This window comes from Sphaerodactylus townsendi, linkage group LG11 (genome assembly GCF_021028975.2).
Source record: "Sphaerodactylus townsendi isolate TG3544 linkage group LG11, MPM_Stown_v2.3, whole genome shotgun sequence".
NCBI lineage: Eukaryota > Metazoa > Chordata > Lepidosauria > Squamata > Sphaerodactylidae > Sphaerodactylus > Sphaerodactylus townsendi.
In genome coordinates this window covers 50,393,552-50,417,711 of record NC_059435.1, presented here as the reverse complement: position 1 = coordinate 50,417,711, position 24,160 = coordinate 50,393,552, and the positions used below count along the sequence as shown (strand labels likewise).

The 24,160-nt window shown below is 41.8% G+C and overlaps 1 protein-coding gene across 1 annotated transcript in view; it reads left to right on the top strand.

The window, feature by feature from the left end:
- The window catches only part of COL1A2 (collagen type I alpha 2 chain), a 76,258-nt gene that overhangs the window by 24,650 nt on the left and 27,448 nt on the right, over nucleotides 1-24,160 (top strand). The window contains exons 12-31 of the mRNA XM_048511157.1: nucleotides 909-962; nucleotides 2,290-2,334; nucleotides 3,412-3,465; nucleotides 3,574-3,618; nucleotides 4,443-4,496; nucleotides 9,215-9,313; nucleotides 9,405-9,449; nucleotides 9,556-9,654; nucleotides 10,306-10,359; nucleotides 10,462-10,569; nucleotides 12,046-12,099; nucleotides 12,238-12,336; nucleotides 12,836-12,889; nucleotides 14,601-14,699; nucleotides 15,353-15,406; nucleotides 17,767-17,820; nucleotides 18,069-18,122; nucleotides 19,141-19,194; nucleotides 21,093-21,137; nucleotides 22,527-22,625. Coding sequence (XP_048367114.1) covers nucleotides 909-962; nucleotides 2,290-2,334; nucleotides 3,412-3,465; nucleotides 3,574-3,618; nucleotides 4,443-4,496; nucleotides 9,215-9,313; nucleotides 9,405-9,449; nucleotides 9,556-9,654; nucleotides 10,306-10,359; nucleotides 10,462-10,569; nucleotides 12,046-12,099; nucleotides 12,238-12,336; nucleotides 12,836-12,889; nucleotides 14,601-14,699; nucleotides 15,353-15,406; nucleotides 17,767-17,820; nucleotides 18,069-18,122; nucleotides 19,141-19,194; nucleotides 21,093-21,137; nucleotides 22,527-22,625 — 1,323 coding nt within the window. The remainder of the gene's footprint in view (nucleotides 1-908; nucleotides 963-2,289; nucleotides 2,335-3,411; nucleotides 3,466-3,573; nucleotides 3,619-4,442; nucleotides 4,497-9,214; nucleotides 9,314-9,404; nucleotides 9,450-9,555; nucleotides 9,655-10,305; nucleotides 10,360-10,461; nucleotides 10,570-12,045; nucleotides 12,100-12,237; nucleotides 12,337-12,835; nucleotides 12,890-14,600; nucleotides 14,700-15,352; nucleotides 15,407-17,766; nucleotides 17,821-18,068; nucleotides 18,123-19,140; nucleotides 19,195-21,092; nucleotides 21,138-22,526; nucleotides 22,626-24,160) is intronic.

Here is a 24,160-nt window from a genome sequence, read left to right as displayed (position 1 = left end):
ACTGAATAGATTATTATGGTGGAATCAGGGTTGGTCCTTATCCATAATGGACACCTGCTACCTAAGCTGTATGTGACTGCAGGACCAGCAGGATGACTGTACAGAGCTATACTAGTGCTGGGTTTCAGCTATCACTTGTCAGCTCAAAGGACATTGCCTGAATGCTTTCATTTGAAGTGGATAATGGTTTCCGGGATTGCTAAACTGCAACCTGTTGTGGCTAGAAACAGATACTGAATGTGACGGTTGCCTACATTTTGTTGTGGAAGTTGTTATGGAACACCTTACGTGGGGTTCCTATGACATTAGCATCATTGCAAGGTATCTCATATGTCCTTTCCTTGCCTACCTGCACCACTTTAAATAACCCTTCAGTTGCAAAAAATATTTCCTCAGGTTTTCTCTTGGACTTCTGTTTGTCTGGTGCTCTTAAAATCCCTGGCAGTATAATATTAAACAGAGTGATGTCCTTCTAAGTCCATTATTCAAGACTGCACCGTAAAATATGCACACTATTCCCCTCTCACCCCCCAAACCCTACGTTGTGGTTGTTGAAAAGTTCCCAACCTCCAGGTGGGGGCTGGAGATCTCTTGGAATTGCAACTGATCTCCAGACTGTTTAAATCATGTATTTGTTTATTTATAACATTTATGTAACATCTCCAGGAGAAAATGGCTGCTTTGGTAGATGGACTGCATAGCATTCTACCCTGTTGAGGTCCCTCTTTTTCTTAATTTCCACTCTCCCAGGCTCCATCCTTAAATCTCCTGGTATTTCTGAACCCAGAGTTGGCAACCCTAGGCTACAAGTCATCACCTCCGTTCAATATGAGAATTTGTGTGTGCGTTTAAAATGTTGTTGGTTTATAGGAAGAGCTTAACAATAAATATTTCTTCATTCATTATAGGGACATAATGGTTTGGATGGGCGCAAAGGAGAACCTGGTGCTCCTGGTAACAAGGTAGGCCTTACTGACAATTCAAGTGATTTGTGTCATTTTTTCATTGGCACTCAACCTCCATTCCTAGTACTATGTTTATGTGTTTTAAATTATAGTTTAATTTCATGATTCCTAGAGCACTGTGACATCACTTCCGTTGTGACATCATAATTAACAAGTTCTCTAAGTAAAGCCAGTTTGTGCCAAGAGTGGACCAAGAGTGGATTCAATCCTAAACCTCAAGACAAATTCACCAAAAAATAGTGAAACCTTTTGGTCTAAATTCTAGCACTGAATCTGTTTGCAATAAACAAGCCAAACAGAATTATCACAATTTCTGATTGGAATTTCAGCACTCAAATCTGGTAATACAAAAAAGGTCTTACTCATGGAATCTTTGGTTTCGCTAATCCCCCAATCAACCTTCCCTCCCTCCCTCCTCAAATGCCCTGTGCATCCTATGGCATGGGACCCAGTGTGAATGCCTTTTCTGTTCCATTGTACTAAAAAACAATATTTCATAACAAGTACCTTTAAAATAAAGCTACAGAAAATACAACAATATATATTTTACCTTGTGCTGGAGGAACATTTAAGGACAATTTGTCCAACTTAAATGGCTCTTATGTTTGGAGGCAGGGTTGCCAGCCAGTGGTTGGGAACTAGGAGGTGCCATCAATACTATGGCATTAGTCATTTCTGGGGAAAACCTGGAAGTGATGTCACAATGCTCTAGGAATCATGAAACCATAGAGTTTCTGGTGCATCCTAGAATGGAATGATATCACTTCTGAGTTTTCCCTGGAAGTGATGTAACACTGTCATGCCAACAGCAGTTTTTACATTTATTTTTCTGCCAGCTGATGGAGTGGCAGTGGGCTGCAGGGGTTGCCAGCAGGAGACCTAGCAACCCTAGTTGGAGGAAGAGCCAGTTGGAGAAAGGCTTTTTAGGCTTTAGGAAGACTTCAAAATTTGTTCAGTGGACTGGTTGGATACAGGCCAGCATTTCAGCTGCCAAATCCCTGTCTCTACTGTTGGCTTATCCCAAGCCCACCATTGTCTGTACAAATATTAAATACTGTTATCTTTCACTCTGCTGGCTGTTCAATGGCACACAAGCAAATACATATATTGCACATTGGGAAAATATTATCAGGCCTTTCCTTAGTTGCTATGAACGGAAGTAAGGAATTACTCTTGAGTTTATTCACTGATCTGATTTATTCAAAGTAAAATGTTATCTGTTTATCTGTAAAACTGAACTGAATAATTTGTTGGGTGTTTTGCTTCATTTCAATGGAAAAACAATCTGAAAACATATTAAATTCATATTATTTGTTATTCACAGGGTGAACCTGGTGCTGCTGGAGAAAATGGTACCCCCGGACAAGCTGTAAGTAATATCCAAAATATCAGATGTATAATGTGCAAAATACTAGATTAAAATGAAAAAGTCTGCTACTTGCTGTGATTAGACTTGTAGAGAACTTCAGCCAGATGAATATACCTCATTTAAACTCCCTCCATTGTTATGGTCATTCCAGTCATCAAAATGAGTGACTTCCATAAAGCATGCGATCTCTTGCAGTGCTTGCTCAGTATAATGCATCCTTTAATAGACTGTCATTGGTCCTTTCTGCCCAACAGAAATAAAATGTCTTGAGGATGTTCAAAAAAGGGTTTTTTAGGAGGAACTCTGCACAGCTTTCCCCCCCAAACATCCTCAGGATGTTTTATTTCAGTTCAACACAGGTTTTTTTTTAAAAAAAAAAACACTAAACTCGTGGTCTTTTCCCCCAAGTCAGCTAAAAGTCTTTCCCTGCTTGCTGTGCAGTGTTCAGGAAACAGTTTATTTCTCCCACCCGATCTGTAAGTTCATAGGTCCCTTCTGCCCATGCAGAATAGTGCATTTTCAATCCACTTTCACAATTGTTTGCAAGCGGATTTTGCTATTTCACACAGTTAAATCCAGCTGCAAAGTGCATTGAAAGTGGATTAAAAGTGCAACATTCTGCATTTGCGGAAGGGGTCTTAGTTTCACTTTCTCCCACTGGCCATTTTCTGAGGCTTGAATCATCCATGCAGCCCACCATTTGCGGAAGTTGCCTTGCGACATTTGATTTCTGAAGAAATCAAAGCTGGGCCTCTTGTCAGTGAATTAAGTACATGGATCAACTCAATCCTGCGGATTCCAGCAATATATAGTTTTCCTGTTTTTCTTAAATTTTCAAGGAGGTGTTTCAAAGCCACAAGTACACAATATGAGAATCAGTTCATATCAGCCCTCACAAATGTGCATGCAAATTCTGTTGAGTTCAGTTAAAATTATGCATGAATAACTTGGCTCAGCATTACAGCCTGCTCCACGAAAAGTGAGAAGAGATTGATTGCAAATTATATTACACCTGTGATATACACCCGTGTGCACTGCGATATATTGAGAAACCATTTCTATCTGCTTTGCTTTTAGGGTGCTCGTGGTCTCCCCGGTGAAAGGGGAAGAGTTGGTGCTCCTGGATCAGTTGTAAGTGATACCCAACCTGGATGACCATTTTATTTGAATTTATCTTTCATTTCTGTTTCATTCTTTAATTCCATGTGAGGAATTCAAAACAGCATTTGTTTTCTTTAGGGTGCTCGTGGCAGTGATGGAAGTGTTGGTCCTGCTGGCCCTGCTGTAAGTCAGACTTCAATGTTACATAATTTATCAATCTGTCTGAAATTCATCCAAGTGATGGGAGAACTAGTTGAATCTGCTCTCCCCCCCCCCCCCCGAATCTATTTCACAGTAAGGGATGTTTAAAAATAAAAATAAAAACCTGTCACTTGCAGGTATTTGCTCAAGGGCCAAAACATTGCACTTCAGGAGCTCTGCAGACTGTTCATTGCATTTCTTAGATATACACCTTAGAATGTAAAGTGTAAACAAAACACAAAAAGTATAAAGTGTAAACAAAACACACCTGAAAACGTTTGTCAGGCAGGTATATTTATCAGAAAGCCAGCTCTGGTTATGTTCCCTGACAAATGAATTCTCAGTTGTCAGCCTGTTAGAGAATTTTGATATATAATCTGGGCAACCCCATTGAGATGTGGGGGGGGGGGGGGCAACTGCTCACAGGAAGTTGTGCAGGGCTGCACCGACCCATTTCCCCTTTTAGACGCGTAAGTCCATTTGGTCCCATGGAGGGCTTTCCAGCAATGGGGAGGGTTTGTGTTTTTTCCTTCTTCCCTGTACCTCTGGAAAGCCAATTGGAGGCAGCGCAGCACCACCTATGTTGCGCCGCCTCCGCCTGCCATGGCAATTTGGGTTGTCAGATACCAGTAGCCTGTGGTTTCAATGTAGAAATTGGAATGTTCCAGTATTCCAAAATTTGTGTTAAAATTGTGATTATTCATTGATTCAAATAAGCCTGTTCTGATTTCTCTATTTATCCCACCAGACTACCTATAACTATAGATCTCTAAGTCTTTCTCTCCCCATCTGTCTTCACCTTGCAGGGTCCCATTGGTGGTGCTGGACCTTCTGGATTCCCTGGTGCTCCTGGTCCCAAGGTATGGACATCTTTAACAGTAGGGCAGCAATCTGAAAGGTATCCTCAAACTGAGAATGTTCTGCAAAGTGTCCACAAATTTATTTTAAAGAATACTTTCAAACATGGCAGTATGTTAGTTATATACTTCCAGAATAATCCTAGGAGCAGCAGTAGTGTAGTGGTTAAGAGCAGGTGTACTCTAATCTGGAGGAACCGGGTTTGATTCCCCACTGTTCCACTTGAGCTGTGGAGGCTTATCTGGGGAATTCAGATTAGCTGGTGCAACATACGCCAGCTGGGTGACCTTGGGCTAGTCACAGTTCTTCTGAGCTCTCTCAGCCCCACCTACCTCACAGGGTGGGGGCGGGGATGGAAAGGAGATTGTCAGCCCCTTTGGGTCTCCTTACAGGAGAGAAGGGGGAGATATAAATCCAACTCTTGTTCTTCTTCTAAATTATAGTCTTCTGAACCCATTTACTCCAATGGACTTAGAGGACTGTAACTCTGCTTAGGATTGCACTGTTTGAAAGCTGCTTCAGAAGCTAAGCAGGGTTAGGCATGGATAGGATATTTGGATAGGAGACCTTCAAGGAACACCAGAGTCATGACATGGAGGCAGGCAATGCCAAAGCATATTTGAACATCTCTTGCCTTAAAAACTCTACAGGGTTACCATAAGTCAGCTGTAACATGGCGGTACAAAAAAAAAGGACATGGGAGATGCTATATTATATCAGACCAGTGGTTCATGTAGTCCAGCATTCTGTTTCACATTATGGCAAATGGATCATAGGAGCCAAGGCCTTACCCTGATGTTGCCTGCTAGTACTAGTATTCTGAAGTTTACTGTCTCTAGTCATGGAATTTCTAAATGTGGAACTCCCAATGAACCCATACTTTATTTGTCTAATCCCCTTTGATAGCTGATTGGAGGATTTAAAAGGTTTGAAGGAGCAATGCGGCCTTGTGCTGGCGCACTTACCCTGGTGGAGGTAGCAGATACAGTGGCAGCCATTCATCCCTCAGCCCCATGCTGCAAAATCTGGAAATCTGGGCTGCAGCAGGACTTCACTGGCATCCCAATCAGAAACCAGCATGGGGTTGGTGGGCAGGCCAGGATTTTCCCAGGGGTTTAGGGCCAGGAGCACTGTTTCCCTGCCCTTGGACTTGTGCCACCCTTTTGGTGGCATAAGTCCTGTAAGTCCTATGGGGCTTTCCAGTGGTAGGAATGGGGTTAATTAGCCCCCATGTCATCATTGATTAAAGGTATACTTTATTTTCTCCATCTTGAGCCTCTTCCACACCAGCATTATTAGAACCCCAAACTGTAGTACTGGAGAGGAAGAAAACATTCTCCTTGATCACTTTTTCCATGCATAATTTTATAAAGTTTTGTCATCATCATCAAATACCAGTTATTAAGAAGCCATCTTTGGATAAGAGGAGTATTGTCCTATGTCCAATCTTACCATTCTGGGCAAGGTGATTCAGTAGGTTGTGGCAGAGCAACAGCAACCATTTCTGGGTAAAAGATTTCTCTCTGACCCTTTGCAGTCTTGTTCCAGACCTTGGTGGATGATGTCCAGATACTGTTGGTTAAGGACAGTTCATTGCTACTAACATTGCTAGACCTATCAGCAGCATCTGATATGGTCAACCATGATGCTGCGATTGTTTTTTGGGACAAAAGGGACAGTCTTCCTTTTTGTGTGTGTGTTATCCTTACTGACAAGAAGCAAAGCATTTCCACAGCAGAGACAGAATCAGCAAGTTTGGACCTGATGTGTGTGGTGGCCCAAAGATCTGTTTTATCCCCAATGATTTTCAATCTGTATTTAAAAATCTTTAGCTGAGATCATCAGTTGGGATGCAGCCTATTCGCACCTATTCGGTAGAACCAGTTACTAAAATTTTCCTCAGTTCGGAGAACCGGTTATTAATGATTAACTCCACTAGGGACAAGGGGGTAATCTCTGTCTCGTCAAGTGGGGGATGCAAAATCGCCCCCTGCGGCCCCCCTGCCCCCCATGGCACCTCCCCCCCACGTGTGTATGAACTGTATGAAATAAGACAATATATAGTAATTCTATTTTTTTGTTCATTGGTATAAAGGTTGGGAAAGTATTATAGGTAAAGATTTTTCATTTTATTTTTTCCCTTGAAATTTATATTGGAAAGAGAGGAGTTTAAACTACTCGTTTAGATTAAAGATTTTGGATCTCTCCCTCTGTTAGTTTTCTTTCAAGTGGAATAGATAAAGTAGTTATAGGAATCTGAAGGGGAAGTACAAAGTAGGGAGGGAGGGAAATATGAAAAGGAGGGAGGCAATATAGGATTTTTTTAGTTGGGGGGGTTGAGAGAGATAGACAATTAGATATGTTTGTAATATGCTAACAATTATAAAAAGTTTTTGGTTTCTCTCCTTACTTATGTTATTATTTAAAATCAATCAATATAATTATATAAAAAAGAAATAATACACTACCTTTCGGTGAATTGCTTTTTTAATACTTTAAACAGTTATTATTTGAATCTAGAGGCAGGGCGAAGGGGAACTGCACCTGGGGCACGCGCGCCCTGCATCCTTGCCACAGCCCCGCCCAGTAATGCCAGTACCGCCCCTGTCGTGCCCCACCCAGTCCCATTGGTGCTACGCCACTGTTTGAATCCCACCAACATCGGAACCTGTTACTAAAATTTTTGAATCCCACCACTGGTTGTCACCAATATGATGATGATACTCAGCTTCCAGAAGCAACTGTTCTGAGCTAGGATGCTGATACTGTTTTCAAGTAGTTGAGGATAAGCAAACTGAAGCTTAATCCAGGCAAGAAGTTGATGCTAGTTGGAAATGCAGAGTGCCTAGCTGGTGTTACTCTACCTGTCTTAGATGGAGTTAAGTTTTCTAAAATAACTCAAGCTAACATTCTCTAGGTTTACTTTGACCTAACTTTGTTGGTGGATTACCAGGTTGGTTCTGTTGCTAGGAGCATGTTCTTTTAGTTACAACTAGCTCATATGCTGGACCCTTATTTAGATTTGACTGACCTATTCACACTGATCCATGTTGCCATAACTTCCATATTAGACTGCTGTAAAGTGCTGCACATGAGGCTACCTTTGAAGTAGGGTTGCCAGGTAGCCCTTGACAACTGGGGGGCGGGGCGGGACAGGGGAGCAGGGCTGGGGGAGTAGGGGAGACTTCACCAGCAGCGAACTGAGGCCTAGCCCCCATGTCATTAACAATGAGTCTACATCACTTCCGGCACTCATCAGAAATGATGTCGTCATGTCACTGATGATGTGGAGATGCTCTGATATTTGGGGGAGAAAACTGAGGTAGAAGCCATTTTACAATAGAGTTCTTGCCCAAATACCGGAGTGTCGTCATGTTGTCAGCAATGTGATGATGTCACTTCCAGTGAGCACTGTCTACTTTGAAAACCGTTCTGAAGCTTCAGTTGTTACAAAATGCAGCAGCAAGTCTCCTGTCTAGGATCAACTGTAATTCAGTGCTAAGTAAACTGTAGTTACCTATCTGATTCCACGCCAAATTCAAAGTGCTGGTTATCATCTTGAAACCTATTCATAGTCTAGGGTCCTCATACTTCTTAAAACACATCTCCCAGTATTGCACAGTGTGCCAGTTAAGCTCCTCAAAGTAACTTTTTCCTGGTGGTTTACTCAGTTTGGATTTGGCAACAGTTAGGTCATGATCTTTCTGTATGATAGGTCCATTCATCTGGAATGGCCTACCAGAGTGCATGTGGAGATGATCTTCATTTGCTGCATTCAGGAAGCTGATTAAGGCTTTTTTATTCAAGGAGTCACTGTGGGAATCGTAAACCGTTTTGGAGGATTTAACTTCATTTAAGCTGCGTTCATTGGTTTTTAACTGTGTATATTAACCATGTATTAGTTTATATAGTTGCTTGTCATTGGTGATTTTTTAATGACCTGGCAGCTTTTAATGTTTTGTTAGCTGCTATGAGTCTGTAAAGATAAGGAGTGGTATACTTAAAAAAATAAGAGTTTGGATTTATGCCCCCCTCCCCATTTCTCTCCTGTAAGGATACTCAAAGGGGCTTACAAACTACCTTCCCTTCCTCTCCCCACAACAGACACCTTGTGGGGTAGGTAGGGCTGAGAGAGTTCCAAAGAACTGTGACTAGCCCAAGGTCACCCACATGAATGTAGGAGTGGGGAAACAAATTAAGTTCACCACATAAGAGTCTGCCTCTCAGGTGGAGGAGCGAGGAATCAAGCCCGGTTCTCCAGATTAGTTCTACCTGCTCTTAACCTTACAACATCGGCTACTTATTTAAATAATTATGTCTTCACCTTTGTAGTCTGTTAAACTGATAAGCCTTTCCTCATAGAAAAGGTACTCCAACTGGTTAAGCAGTCTCCTGTACTTTTTCCAGTTCTTTAGCTTTTTTGGAAGGGGAGTTATACCTTGTTTGATAACAGAGTCTTCAAATGTTTGACATTCTTTAAAGACTTACAACCCCATCCTGAGGATATTTATTCAGAATCCACCTCACCCCCTTGATTGGGCTATCAGGGATTGTATCTGGCCCATCATATGCAGTGTGTCTCATCACCTAACTTTTGATGCTGAGAACTGTTCTATAAAATTAGACTAGAGTGGTGTTGGTAATTTAGGCGATGTGGGAGGAGGGCAACATCAGTTGGCTTGTGCTTGAAGACTGATGCCTAAAATCCTTTTTCAAACAGGGCGAAATTGGATCTGCGGGTAGCCCAGGCCCAAGTGGCCCTGCTGGTCCACGTGGTGAAATTGGTCTGCCTGGCGCTTCTGGTCCTGTTGGCCCCCCAGTAAGTAAAACCGGCCTGTATAACCATTGCAGTTTCCAAATATGAACTCTAGTGATAACTAGAATTAAACATCTTTTGATTTCCTTTTTAGGGTAACCCTGGTAACCCTGGCATTAATGGTGCTAAAGGTGCAGCTGTAAGTATGCATACATTGAACTGAATCATTTTATACCTCATGTTTCCATTCATGCTACAGAGAAGGTTTTCATGTGTTCTTTTCTTTTGTTTTTCTTTCTGCATAGGGTCTTCCCGGTGTAGCTGGTGCTCCTGGCCTGCCAGGTGGCCGTGGTATCCCTGGCCCAGCTGGCGCATCTGGACCTTCTGGTGCTAGAGGACTTGCTGTAAGTTATGTCAGACTTTATAGTGGCTTCATAGCGGCTTACACATACATAATGGCAATATGGTATGATTAGTCTAACAGCAAACATACTTCCTTATAGCTGTTCTCAAGCAATATCTAAAGAAAGGACCTGCCGCTTCTGTGCATTACAGCACCTTGGCATCCCCTGACGCAAGACTTCCTAATTACCTACTACTCTTCCCCTTCCATTCATTGGCATCTTTGCCCCATTCTTAATATTTGGCCCACAATGAAGCAGTGACTGATAATGGTAGTGTGTAGGATTATGTGCTCAGATTGAGTAACATTTTTGACATGCATCTTTAATGTCTACCAGGGATAGTAATGGCCTCACATATTTATTATTATTTAACACTATCTTTCAGTGCTCAACAGCAGACTTGTAAGATAGTCTTATTATTTTTTACTCTATGCTTATTCTCCTACCCATCGTAGTACATTTGGCAATTTTTATTTGAGTTTTTAGGATATGTAGGATGGCTCTACCCACCAAGTGCATCATCCAGGTTCTGTTGACCTGATAATTCTAGGTTTTTGGCTAGGTTATTTGCTGCTCGTATTCTTCATTTCTTAGAGAATGTGACTACTTGGAAGATAAAATGCAAGGGAATCTTTCTTGTTTTGGCTTTAGGGTGAACCTGGACCTTCTGGACCCAAGGGAGAAACCGGTAACAAGGGTGAACCTGTAAGTATTGTAGCACTTAATTAACAGATTACTAGTATGAAAGCATTTTCCGTCTAGTAACCAGTTAATCAAGTCAGTGATTGTTTTGCTCTCTTTACGCAGGGTGCTGCTGGCCCAGCTGGCCCAGCTGGTCCAAGTGGTGAGGAAGGCAAGAGAGGTAACAATGGTGAATCTGGATCTTCTGGTCCACCTGGTCCAGCGGGTTTAAGAGTAAGTTCCTTTACATAGTGCAAAAATAGCAAGAGAAAATGTCAGAGGAATACATGAAATTATTATTTTGACACCTACCAATCCTTGATCGGCACTTTCTGCACTCCCACAGATTAACCACAGCAACAGGAGGGAAACCATGCTTTTATATGTATAGGTCCTGGAGTTCCAGTGAAGGGATTCCGTTTAACAGGGCTAGCAAAAAAGCAGTGCCTGAAGATGCTGGAGAGATCGTTGTGGTACCCAGTACTGGGCTAAATAAAACATTAGACTGATTTAATTATAAGACAGCTTCTAACTTCTAGAAGAACTAGCCTGCTACATTTCATCTCCATAGTAAGCTGGTCAGTTGGTTTGAACTATTCCAGTCTTCTATTCTAAGGAATACCCAGACAACAAACAAATAAAATGCAACTTCCATAAAAACAGCAATGTCATAAGATCAACTGTGATGAAGATAGTTTCAGTGGGCAGCCCTACTGGTCTGCAGTAGAACAGCTGGATTCAGCAGCAGCTTAAAGACCAACAAGGTGCCACTGGACTGGAATTTAGCTATAAAAGCAAAGTACATCCAACATCTGGAAATATTGTCAATTTAGTTAATTTAATTCTTTTAAAAAAAAACTGTTTAGCTGAAACGTTTTTAGCCCTATATCAGCCTTAGTCACAACCATGGCACAATGGCTCTCCCATAATACTACACTCAAAAGACATTTGTATGACAATCTCGGAATGTAGCCTTAATAGTGTCAAAGCTGCCATAGGTTATTTCTCACTTGATTCCTTTGGTAGATTGTCATTTGCTTGGAGCCTCCCCTAGAATAGATAAACACAAAATTAAGATTTAGATGCAGTGCTTAACTAAGAATGATATCTGGCCAAATTGGCTCAAGACTTAGGATGTTTCCAGATTAGTCCATATTCAGCGGTTTAATGCATCTTCTGATCAGTCAAGCTCTCTAGGATGCTTCAACCTAGCTAGTTCCCACAGTTAACAGATAGTAACACAGGGCCAGTATGGTTCAGTGCAAATGGTTTGCTTTTCAAACTGAGAATACTCTTGAGGAAATGATATCTGTCATTCCACAGAGGACTTCCTGTTTTCTCCATTATGGTATTCTCCAATTGGCCATGCTGGTAGGGGCTGATGGGAATTGCAGTCCATAACATCTGGAGTGCCAAAGGTTTGCCACCACTGGTCTACATAGTACCCACCAGACAGATGTTAATTCAACTTCTCTTCAATTATCTGACTGAGGTCTAAGTACAAATTCTGTTTTAAAAGGGAAAACAAAAGGAAATTTTAGAATGCAAATCTTATCATCTACATTAAAAGATATTTACTATCAAGTGTAGAACTAATTGTCAAGCATTGTTCTTTAAATCCTTAGTTGTAGCCAGCCTGTACTTTGCCCTTGGTCTGAAAAACTTTTGATTTCTAACCAGATTTTTGTTTCTTTCTTCTGTTTTATATAGGGTGTCCCTGGATCTCGTGGTCTCCCTGGACCTGATGGCAGAGCTGGTGTTATGGTAAGATGACTTTTTGAATTGTATAATGAATAGTTGAGTTTGTTGAGGGGCAGTAAACAGAAGCCAGAGGGATGTGGACATTATTTCTAGTTTTGTTTGCTCCAAACTGAGCTTGATGTGCTTCTTTCTTTCTTGTAGGGTGCTGCTGGTAATCGTGGTGCTGCTGGCCCTGGTGGTGCTCGAGGCCCCAGTGGTGATACAGGTCGCCCTGGTGAACCTGGTCTCATGGGTGCAAGAGTAAGTATGGATGGTGATGTGGCTTTGCAAGGGAACAACATCCATGTCAATGGGTGAAAAACTACATAAACATTAGAGAAAGCTTGTTTGCTGAAATTAGATGGCTTTTAAAAATGAGCCACTTACCAAATGCACTGTAGATTAAAAGACATCTGTAGATTAAAATATTGTTAACCATACTTCAGTGGCACTTCATGAGATCAGAACAGCTCTTCTTCACTCAGAGGCAAAATATGGATCTTATATTTTCCATTTATAGAAGTGAAACCAAGGCATCAAACTCATGTGTGCTTGCGTCCATTTACATACCATTAAGCTCATTGGAGGAATTTACTTCCCAGTAAACTTCTATACTATTGGTAGATAGCAGCACACTCTTTTACTTGAATTTTGTTCAGATATTTCTGTGAGACAGATAGAAGCAGAGAATTAAGTTTGTGTTCTATTCTTACAAAAGCTCCCCAAAATCATATTAAAATGAAACCTCCGTGCTTTTCAGGGTCTTCCTGGTCAGTCTGGAAGCCCAGGTCCTGCTGGCAAAGAAGGTCCTCTTGTAAGTATTCTATACTTTATTCTGCAAAGATACCTGCTTAAAAAAGCACCTTTTAGCTAGCTTTCCTATTTTTATAGATAAGTTCCACAGCTATGTTCAATGTACTAAGCAGTGATCATTTGCATTATGTTGTACTGGGCAGTCATCCCATGACATTTGCCCTTTTCACACAATACAAATAAAATGTTTTAAGGCATAAAAATAAAACGTTTCCCACAGGAGTTCCACACAGTTTTCCCCAAAAAAACATTTCAGAAATGTTTTATTTCTGCCTCAGACCATTTTATATGCATACACAAAACAAACAATCTTTTTTTCCTAACATTTTTAAAAAAACTTTAAAAAAACTTTAAAAAAACTTTTCCTGCTTGCTGTATGGAGATTGGGAAATACATGGTTTTGAAGCTCTCACTTTCATTTCTCTACGACCCCCACTTTCTGCCACTTCAGTGATTCTCTGTGCTGTCTGCCATTAGCCGATGTTTCCTGCAGACATTTTCTCACCTAGCATCACAGCTGCCCACCATTTCCGTCATTGCTGTGCACTAATAAATCAATTTTTCTCTGCTGATTATGCAAACATATCATTTTTTTCTGTCTTGTGTGAGGTAGATTAGATGCTATGTAGACATGACATAAAAATCAGCAAGGTATTGTGTTTCAAGTCATCATAGCTTAGAAGAAACATCTGCATGTTTTTTAAAAAAAGTTTTCAGCTGAAACGCTTAATTTTTCTGTGCTATGCAGACAAAAACCAAGAAAATGATTCTTTTTGAAACATTTGCAAATCAGTTGGTAAACTTTTAAATACTCTGGGTGGAAAAAGCCTTAGGCGGATTCTGCATGGGCCAAAAACAGCAATATGAAAATGGTGTAAAATGGTTTAAAACAGTGTAAAAGGGTTTACACTGTTTTCACACTGTTTTCACACTGCTGTTTTTGGCCCATGCAGAATCAGCCCTGGTTTAGACCAGGAAATTGTCATTTTCCCACAGGGACCCATGACTGATCCAGAGCTGGATCACTGTAACAAATCTGGATCACTGTAACATAATTTACATGGAGCTGCCCTTGAAACTCTTCCAGAAGCTTTAACTGGAACAAAATGCCGTGACATACTTACTGATGGGTGTTGATCACCAGTTACACCTCTGCTGCGACTCTTTTGTAGTGTACACCTATTTGTTTCCAGGCTCAGTTAAATAGTTATTACCTAGGTTGCCCATTAGAATTTTGGTCACATGCACTTGAAAGACTGGTCTTTCTGCTTGAATCCTGTTGAAGTCCAGCTCACCTTCATATTCAGGCCAAAGTGGTGAGATCTCACCTTCCTGTGCTTGCTTTCCTCACTGGAATGAACTACCAGAGCAAATTTGTAGAGCCCATCTCTTCATTTAAATTTTACAGAGGCAATCCTTGAGTCTTGGGAGTAGGGGCTGTTAATTTGGTGGTGATGCTAACAGTGATACAGTTCTGTTTTGATTTTTTTTTCAGCTTCAGTGATGGTCAGTTTTAATTTTGATAACTGTTGTGTGTTCTGGTTATAATTTGGTTTATGTGGTAAGCTGCCTCAGACATTGCAGAATGTGAGGTACAAATGAGCAGGTAAATAAATACAGTACAACTCATTGCCAAATATTCATTCCACTTGATGAACTGATGAACCAATGTTAGACTGAAACTTCAATTATCTGGTAATCTTTTACCCTAGGGTTTACCTGGTCCTGATGGTCGACCTGGACCAGTTGGTCCAGCTGGCCCAAGAGGTGAACCCGGCATCATAGGATTCCCAGGTCCAAAAGGTCCAAATGTAAGTAGAATGGAGCTTTGCAGTGTCATTATTTAATTATGAGGTAATTTAAATAGTGCCTGTGTCTCTTTAGCATCTGAATAATGAGGATGAGATCACCACAACAATAATGTAATGTCACAGCCTATGACATTTGCCTGATGCGAAAGACAATTAATCTAGTCCTTTGTTAGCACAAGAAGCTTTGGGGCATAGTTGTCAATCGCACATGTGTGGTCATTTCATGCATCATAAAAAGAATGGCTGCTGTGCGGCAGAATCCGTGAGGCATACACATGTGTTCATGAAGAGTTTGGATTCACTTTCAATGCAGCAACTCGTTTGAGTACAGACTGCTTTTAAAGTTATGGTAACTCATTTCCTGGTTAGGACCACTGGTTAGGACCAGGGAGGCTGTGGACTCTACTTCCCTGAAGCTCTTTAGAGCCAGGTTGTTCAGGCATCTCCTTGGAGAAAATTAGATAGTTTGAATTACAGTTCTCTAGTCCCCTTCCATTTTTACATTTCTATATCTTCATGGTTGTATGGAGTGTGACTGAAGCCTACGGCATGTAAAAGAATGGAGATACATAGGCTGAAATAAAATACTTGAGAAATATCTACAGTTTGCTTTGATCTGGTGACATCTTCTAATCCCCTCCCTTCTATCCTAGGGTGAACCTGGCAAGCCTGGTGACAGAGGCCACGTTGGTCTTGCTGGCCCTCGGGTATGTGCTATTTTATATCCTGAATGAAGCCCCTTAACTAGGAGGATGAGATTTACAAAGATATAGTCAACTATCTAAGAGAAGCAAATGCAAATTGTATAAAGACTTCTGACTTGAGTCAGGTATATTCCTAAGTGTGGATGTGGAATGGTATAGTATAGTCAGATCATGTCAGAAGCTGAGCTGGGTTTGTACTTATATGGAAGACCATCAAGCAAAACTACAGAGAAAGACATAGGCAAACCACTTCTGCTTAATGACTTGCCATGAAACAACTCTGGCAGGGATCCCCAACTTTATTGAGCCTGTGAGCACATGTGGAATTCTGACACAGCACAGCTCGTACAGCAACAAAATGGCTGCAATGGAATGGCTACTACAGGAGGCAGAGCCAGCCACAAAATGATTACCACATCTTAATTTCATTAGCACTGTATAGATCCTTCTGCTATAGTGGCAGCTGTTGCCAAAGCAACATTTTAAAAAATCAGCACTGCCAATAAAATCTCCAATAATCAATCAGAAGTGGGCAAAAAACCTACCTGCCCTCACCCACTTCTTGAAATACTGGGTGGGCACCACAGAAGGTGTCAGTGGGTGCCATGTCACCCATGGGCACAATGTTTGGGATCTCTGCTCCATAGGGTCATTATGTCAACTCAACTTGGCAGCACTTTACACACACACACATTCCTAGGTTCCTGCTCAATGGTCAGTAGTTAATATTGTGCACTGTCTTTGATGAGACAATGGAAACCAATGGATTTCCCCAGAGAACAGGTTTTCTAAAAATAAAGCAATTGTGAGATTCTGGTTATGTCAGTATCAGAGCCAAACTATCACTGCAGTGAGGCTCCATAAAAATGAGCTCTTGCATGGAGGAAGCTGTATGTAACTATGCTAGCATGATCCTCAATGGGATAATGGTTTTTCTACCTTCCTACAGCATACCTGCAGGCTCCCCCCAAAACATAAAGAGACTGTCCAGAGTAGCATTCAACATGGGTGCAGGTGAAGCAGAACACTTGAAATTCCACTTGTGCAAATGGGCGTGCTTTCTGCTCCTACTCAGACACAACTGGACCTAGCTGTAGCTTCTAATCAGGGGCATACCTAGAGAAAATGGCACCCAAGGCAAGCACTGAACTTGTCCCCCTCCACCCCTTGTAGCTTGCAAAGCTGGACAGCAGAGCTGGCTGAACTCAAGCAGTGCTTGTGAGAGCCCATTATGCTGCATCGCCTACTCAGCAGTAGGACAGGAGGGCAGATCAGAGGTAGCACTGCCACAGTGTCCCCTTCTTGCGACAGGCTGGCACCAGCAAAGGCTTCTGCCTGCAAAGGCTTCTGCCCTCAGGCCTGGTGCGAGCCATAGTCTGCAATCAACCTCAACTTCACATTACTGAGGGAGGTGGTGAGTTGGGAGCCGTAGTCCCCAAAGCGGGGGCACCAAGCAGAAGGTCACAACAGCGAGACGGGGTCTTCCCTCCAAGTCACTGAGGCAAAAAGAAGGAAGGGGGGAGGTGGGTGGGCTGAAGCCCTTCCTGCTGATAGCCCTGAGGGAACTGGCAGGCCAGCGTTCGGGTAGACTGCTGGGGCTGGCTGTGTGCTGACTCTGTGGCTGGTGGGTGGGGCTGATCTCCTTGGGGGAAGGGGAGGGAATGGCAGCCAATGCACTCCGCTCCCACACACACACATGACACATGACACAAGGACCATGTTCCCATGGCTGCATTGAACCTGTGCCATCCCTGGCTTCTGAGCAGCGGGCAGTGCTAGGCAGATTGAAAAGACGAGAAGGAAATGAGTCCACCTGGGCAGGGGCTTGAGGGGTGTTTCTGTAACAGGCTTAGGCAGTCACTCCCCTCTCCCCCTGCCCCTTAGGAGATCTTCCCTGCCCTCGATTTGCATCCTGACATCTCTCCAAAAGTACTGCACCTTTATGCTTTGATAGGGAGAGGCAGAGGAGGGCAGCAGATCTCAGAAGCACCTTCACTTGTCCTGTCTGCTGGAGTGCCTGGTTTGCAGAAGGTAGCAGGGAGGCATCCATCAGGTGGCACCAGGAGACAGCCAGTGCACAAGATGGGCATATGCATGCCCACATCTCTTGCCTAGCTGCTAAGTCCCTTTGCCCACCTAACACGAGGGCCTTCCTGGCCTGCTGGGGGGATGTGTGGGGAGGGCAGGTGGCCAAAATGCACTGCCATATGACCCATGTGGTCCCCCATTGTTCCCCCCCAAGATACGCCATTGCTTCTCATTCATTAAATAATTGTCTTCAGCAATTTTTGGCTATTTGATCTTTAAAATGGGGAAAAGTATTGTGTACATTTCCTTTTGTAATTAAATTTCTTTTATTCTAGGGTGCTCCTGGTCCTGATGGAAACAATGGAGCCCAAGGACCATCTGGTGTAATTGTAAGTACAACATCTCTCGCACGATCTGTTAACCATTAAAGCAAACATGGAGTTTCATCACCTGGAATTGTTGCCCATTCATTTCTATGGATGGTGTGATTATGATATACATTTGTTTGAGTAGTTCTGCATGGGAACAGTTGCCTTTTTCATTATGTACTGTAGAATTTCCTGCATTAATTACAAAAATTCTAACTTGCTCCTGCTTCAAATTTAGTAGATACTTACCTTTGTTTTATTGCTTCTAGGGTAATGTTGGCTCCAAAGGTGAAACTGGTCCAGCTGGTGCCCCTGGCTTCCAAGTAAGTGACAGATAAACAACTAATAAAATATGGTGATTCTTCCTAGAATCCAGTATTAAGGTGCAAACTAAAGACTCTGTAGTTGCAGATCTTTGTTTGGAACAATGGCAAGATGCTTTATATTGTATAGTCCAGCAAATAGAAATTATCTTCTGCTCCATACATTCTACTACATGAACCTTTAATTATCTGGCTGGCAAATGAGCTAATGCAATTATAACATTGGCTAAACCTGAGTTTTAGAGCTAAGGTTCTCATGCTTCGGAAATTTAGATTAGAGCAAGACTTTACCGATCAAGTTTTGTAAAGTTATCTGAAACCCTTTTTACAGGATGTATTTGACAGTGGAACTGTGCTCATCCCCCAGTCCAATTCTGTCTAGACCTGATAACATGTAATTACATCCTCCTCAGGAGGTCACAGATTTATGACCTCGTGTGCACTGAATTCTGTGAAAATAGGCACCATATTATGAAGATTAGCTGGGAGTACATAGAAGGGTGTATTCACATTGAATTACTTTGCATTAAATATAAATATATTTAGATCTGTGATTAATGTGCAAGTGACCTAATTAAGTAACAGCTTTCTTAAGAAACTGGAATTCTTGTATGTCTTGTAGAGGGGATGAACAGTTTCACAAACTCTATTAATTCTTATGTATAGTTAAACAAAAACAGTTTGACATGAAACCAGGCTTTCTTTGATCTGAGATTCTCTAGCATATTTCCAATAAAGTGAAACAAAACCAATACGGATCTAAAATAGGAATGAGGGGGGCTGTTTTCTAATCAAGAACAAGGAGGTTTGGCCAAAGAGTAGTGACACGATGAACACCCTTGAATTTAATGTACTTTGAATCAAGTATGTAATTCGTAATACAACCCCTCCGCTTTAAACTACCATCCTGATGAAGCTGCTTCTTTATTCCAACCAATGTCGACTCATTTGCTGATTTTTTAAAAGCATGAAATAATGTGATATGTTTCTCTTCATCTGTTTATGCCTTTTCATTTAGGGTCTCCCAGGTCCTTCAGGTCCAGCCGGTGAGCCTGGCAAACCAGGAGAGAGAGTAAGTGGTAACAGCACTTATTTGTAATAGGAGAGAATCTCAGCCTCATGGTGGTGGCAGCCAGATTTTGTGTTGGGCAACAGGGAGATAGAATAGTTGTTCCTCTGCATATGTACTGGCTGTACGAGAGATTCTGCTTTGCTGTCTATGTTAGCATGCCAGAGAAAACAGCAGGTTGTGGTAGGAAGTACTTTTTAAAAGAGACTCTAAGGGTAAGGCATAGTGCTCTCTGGTTTCCTATGGGGTTGAGGGACAGACTGAACAGCAGTACTAAATAGTAGTATGTTTCCTCACTTTTCCTACTGTAATAATTGGACGTGCTGCGAAATATCACAACTCCACCATTCTGACTCATGAAATTCCCATTTCTCCTTGTGTGACTCAAACCTATAGGTTTTTATTATTTGACTTTTGCTGTATTCTTGTGGTGAATTTTCTCAATAAAATGAACATATTTTCAACATTACTTTGCATCCATTGCCAATAAATGGTGGAACAGTAGCTTAAAAATGGCACAAAAAGAGAAAAAAATGGGAATGAATGTCAACAATGGAAATGCATGGTATGAGGGCTAATAATGACATCTGAGAATTTAAGGGGGTGGGAAACAGGCCTATTGGTACAACCTCAGATCATCAAAAAATCCTATGGACGGTGATGGAAACACGCTACTGTCTTAGAAGCCCAGGATGCCCAGTAGAGGAGAAGTGAAAATAATGGACTGTATCTTCCCAGTGTTGGTCATGCCAACAGTTGATAGAGTTACCAACCACAAAATGGGGCTCGGAGTTCTCTTAGAATCATAAGTGATCTCTAGTCTATAGAAAACTGTTTTCCTGGAGAAACAATACTTTGAACAGTGAACCACCAAATCCTGTTCAGTTCCTTTCCTTCCCAGACTCCAACTTCCTCAAACACTATAGCAAATCTCTGGGAATTTCCCAAGGTGGAGTTGGCAATGCTAGCTATACAAGCAGTTTCACATCTTCTAAATATAGATGGTGTGCAATATGAGAAAGAGGCTTCTTAATTTTAAGAATGGCCTTTGAAATGTGACTATTTCAAATTTCTAGTTGCCTAAAGTACTAGGTTCTTGTTTTGCTGTATCACTGAAGGTATACAACACTGAATGCCTTAAAGATATGGATGGATGGATGGATGGATGGATGGATGGATGGATGGATGGATGGATGGATGGATGGATGGATGGATGGATGGATGGATGGATGGATGGATGGATGGATGGATGGATGGATGGATGGATGGATGGATGGATGGATGGATGGATGGATGGATGGATGGATGGATGGATGGATGGATGGATGGATGGATGGATGGATGGATGGATGGATGGATGGATGGATGGATGGATGGATGGATGGATGGATGGATGGATGCTTATTTAATTGTTATTTGAGGAGCTCAGGGCAGTATATGCACTTTCCCTCCCTCTTGACTATTATCTTCACAAGAGCCCTGTGAAGTTTAGTTAGGCTAAAGAAGATTGACTGGCACAAAGTCAAATGACTAGCTTCATGGCTAAATAGGAATTTGAACCTGAATCTCTCCTGTCCCAACACTTCAACCCCTATACTACATAGATGTCTTCTGACACAGAATCCAGGTTCTTTTTCATAAGATTAACATTTGAACATATGTACCATATATTTTTATGATATCCTTGTACTGATGCAGGAAATACAAAGCTAGATGGTAATTCCCTTGGGAAGAAGTCTGGGCCTCTCATTCTGTTGCATCATAGCTTGTAGTTCAAAGTGTACCTAGTATTTTAATTCAGTCTTACTGAACCAGAATATTCTTAGTTGATCATAAGAGGAATTCTTTAAAAAGGATAATTGTGTAAAGTTAAACTTAATAATTCTTTCTTTTGCACATAGGGTCTTCACGGAGAATTTGGGCTCCCTGGTCCTGCTGGTGTGAGAGTAAGTTGATTTCACTATGTTTGCAAGTCTTCAAGTAAGATTATTGTCAACAGACTGGTTTACACATCCATGTTCATCAGTTGAATAGGCTGCACACCTAGTTACTGGGCACCTGATAACTGGCAGCTGAATGTGTGAATTGATTCCACTGAAAAACATTGTATTGGAGGCAATATGAACGTTCTGGGTTGAATCCAAAAGGGAGCAGAGGGATTCTCTTGACCACCATGAAGGTTGTGTTTAGAATCATGGGACTGGTGTGGACAAGATCACATGAGGCAGGGGCTGCAGTAAGGAGGGGGATCAGAGGAGATCAAGAAGAAAAATTGGAAGGATCCACCCTTCTGTCCTTGGTTTTAGGTGGCCCATTCACACACAGGTAATTACTTGATGTCATCAAATGATGAACATGCTTATGTAATCCAGATTAGGAATCACAATATCTTTTCTAACTTTTGTACGTTATAAATTTGACTATATTCCCAGTTTATACAAATTCATAAAGCTTAAGAACTGCTCAATTACTACAGAGGCTTTAACAGTCCAGCATGAGAACAGAGGTCTGCTCAGATATTATGTCCGTGTAAACTGCACATATCAACGGCACATGATTCCTATGATTCACCTGACATTCACAGTGTTTTGTATGAATTGAGCCACATACATGGCAAATCCACACATTGCTATTTCACATGAAATGAGAATTGCATATATTGGTTCTCAGTTTGTGGGAGCTGATGTGCAGTTGGTGGGTTTCCAGTTTGTGCCCGTGTAATATCTGAAGAAGCTTAGGGCATATCCTTAAATCTACATGACACCAGGTCCTGCAGTTTCTTATTCAATTCTGAAGGGCCTATAAGACAGAGATTTTCCACCTGGCTTTTGGTTGTGGCCACTCATTGACACAGTTCCATCTTGCCGGTTTCCTGACAATTTACCATCAGTCATTCACCATCTACTTCTACTATGTGTTTGATTACATCTTACCCTGGGGGGAGTTTTTATAGGCTGAAATGATTCATTTAGTACCATCAGAATTTGGATTGGACTTTAATGTTATTTTATACATGGTTTTATGATGTGTAAGTTGCTTGAGCCTGGCTATGATTGGGGATGAGTGGGATATTATTATTATTATTATTTGTATTTGTATTTGTATTTGTATTTATAAACCGCCCTCCCCCGGAGGGCTCATATAAGTATAATAAAATATTTTTTTAAAAATGACATAAAATAGCTATGTATTTTATGTGAGCTAAATAGTGGGTAGCACTTGCTAATTGTACTACTAGCATCTTTCAACTTCAGTATCACGCATGCAGCTTCCACACCCTAACACAGTAAACCTTCTGGACTGTTTTGAAATGCACATCAATCTGTTTCCTGCAGGGGGAACGAGGCCCTCCAGGTGAAAGTGGTGCTGTTGGTCCATCAGGTTCCATTGGAAACCGTGGCCCAGCTGGTCCACCAGGCCCTGATGGTAACAAGGTAAGGCAGAAAATTTTTTTGCTTTTCAGAGGTCCTGGGGAAGGCAATGTGTCCTACTTGGTGTGAATACTTATGGGAATGTTGATGACAAAATCTCACATGAGATTCTGAAATACTGGGAGATTTGAATAGTATACATTTGCGACTCTACATTCTTGCATTTCCAAGTGTAAGTGTGGAAATTACCCATATAATTAGTCAAATGTTATATCAGTCATATTTGATAGATTTTGGTTGGGTTTTATTGCAAAGCTCTGGTTGTCAGAGAAGTGCTCTTGCTGGAGATCACATATATGATTCTCAGAGTTCAGTTTTGGCACCCACACAAACAGACATTTGTCACCTTTCCATCAGAATGGCAGCTCCATGACTGCTCCCAGGATTTGATTTAGAAGCTTGGTGTTTTGAGAGGAAAATTGGGGAGGCTGCTTTTTGTCAAAGGGAGCTTGGAATATGCAGCTTGTCATGTGTCTTTCAGGATCACAGTCTATATGATTTACTTTGCTTCCACCTGTTGGCACAGTACGTGTTCATCCAGGATGCATTTGAGATGGCACGCTATAAGAGGGGGGCTGCAATTTTAATCCTGGGAGAAAGTGCCATTGCCCAAGCCATTTTGGAAGTCCTGTGCATGTATTTTCTTCTCATGCAAATACATCTCTGGAGACAACAAAACACAAGCATTCAGGAAGCAAGGAAACTAACAGTCCAATCTAGAGGCAACTGGGGACAGTGTTGATGCCAAACCACCATGCCATTTCTGAGGGCTCCTGGGTGGCATGAGGAGGCAGCAAAAGAAAAAAGGAAAACCCCAGCTACCTGACAGCCCTCCACAGCCTTTCAGATGGCATAAGTCCAAGGGGGTACACTGAGGAAAGCCTGGTGGAAGCTGATTGGCTCCACCCCTGGGAATGCTCCTAGCCCACCCCCAGCTGCACCAACAGCCAGGTTTAGGCTGGTACAGCTCTGAGGCCTCAGCCTACTTTTGGGACAGATGCCATCAGGCTGTGCAGCACCTGCCTGCTGCCCTCTTTGCCCCCTCCATTGGCACATTTGCCACTGGCACCTGTGAATGGGCACCTGCATTGGTACAAGCTTGCCTCAATTTTCCAACTCCCTTCGCACCTCTGTCTGGCATTTTTAGGAGAAGGCAGTGAGATAACTCAAAGGCATGTGGAAGGAGGATCAAAAGAATGGCCATAATAGAGCCAATGTAGTTATTACTCCCATTAGGGTTGCCAACCTCCAGGTGGGACCTGGAGTTCTTCCAGAATTACAATTGATCTCTGCGCTGCAGTGTCTAGGATTACCAGAAACCACAGATTGTTCCATTAGAGCATAAAACAGTTTAACCCTGGATTAATTTAGAATGGTCAGCAGACATCCTCCAAATTCATCTACTAAAGTTAGACATATTCTGAGACTGCCTTCCACTATTTCTACATGCATGATTAATTAATAGATCTTTCAAAAGATACAAGATGAGAAACTGCATGAGGCACTACCATCAGTTCTTTAAAGAATGTTGAGAAACA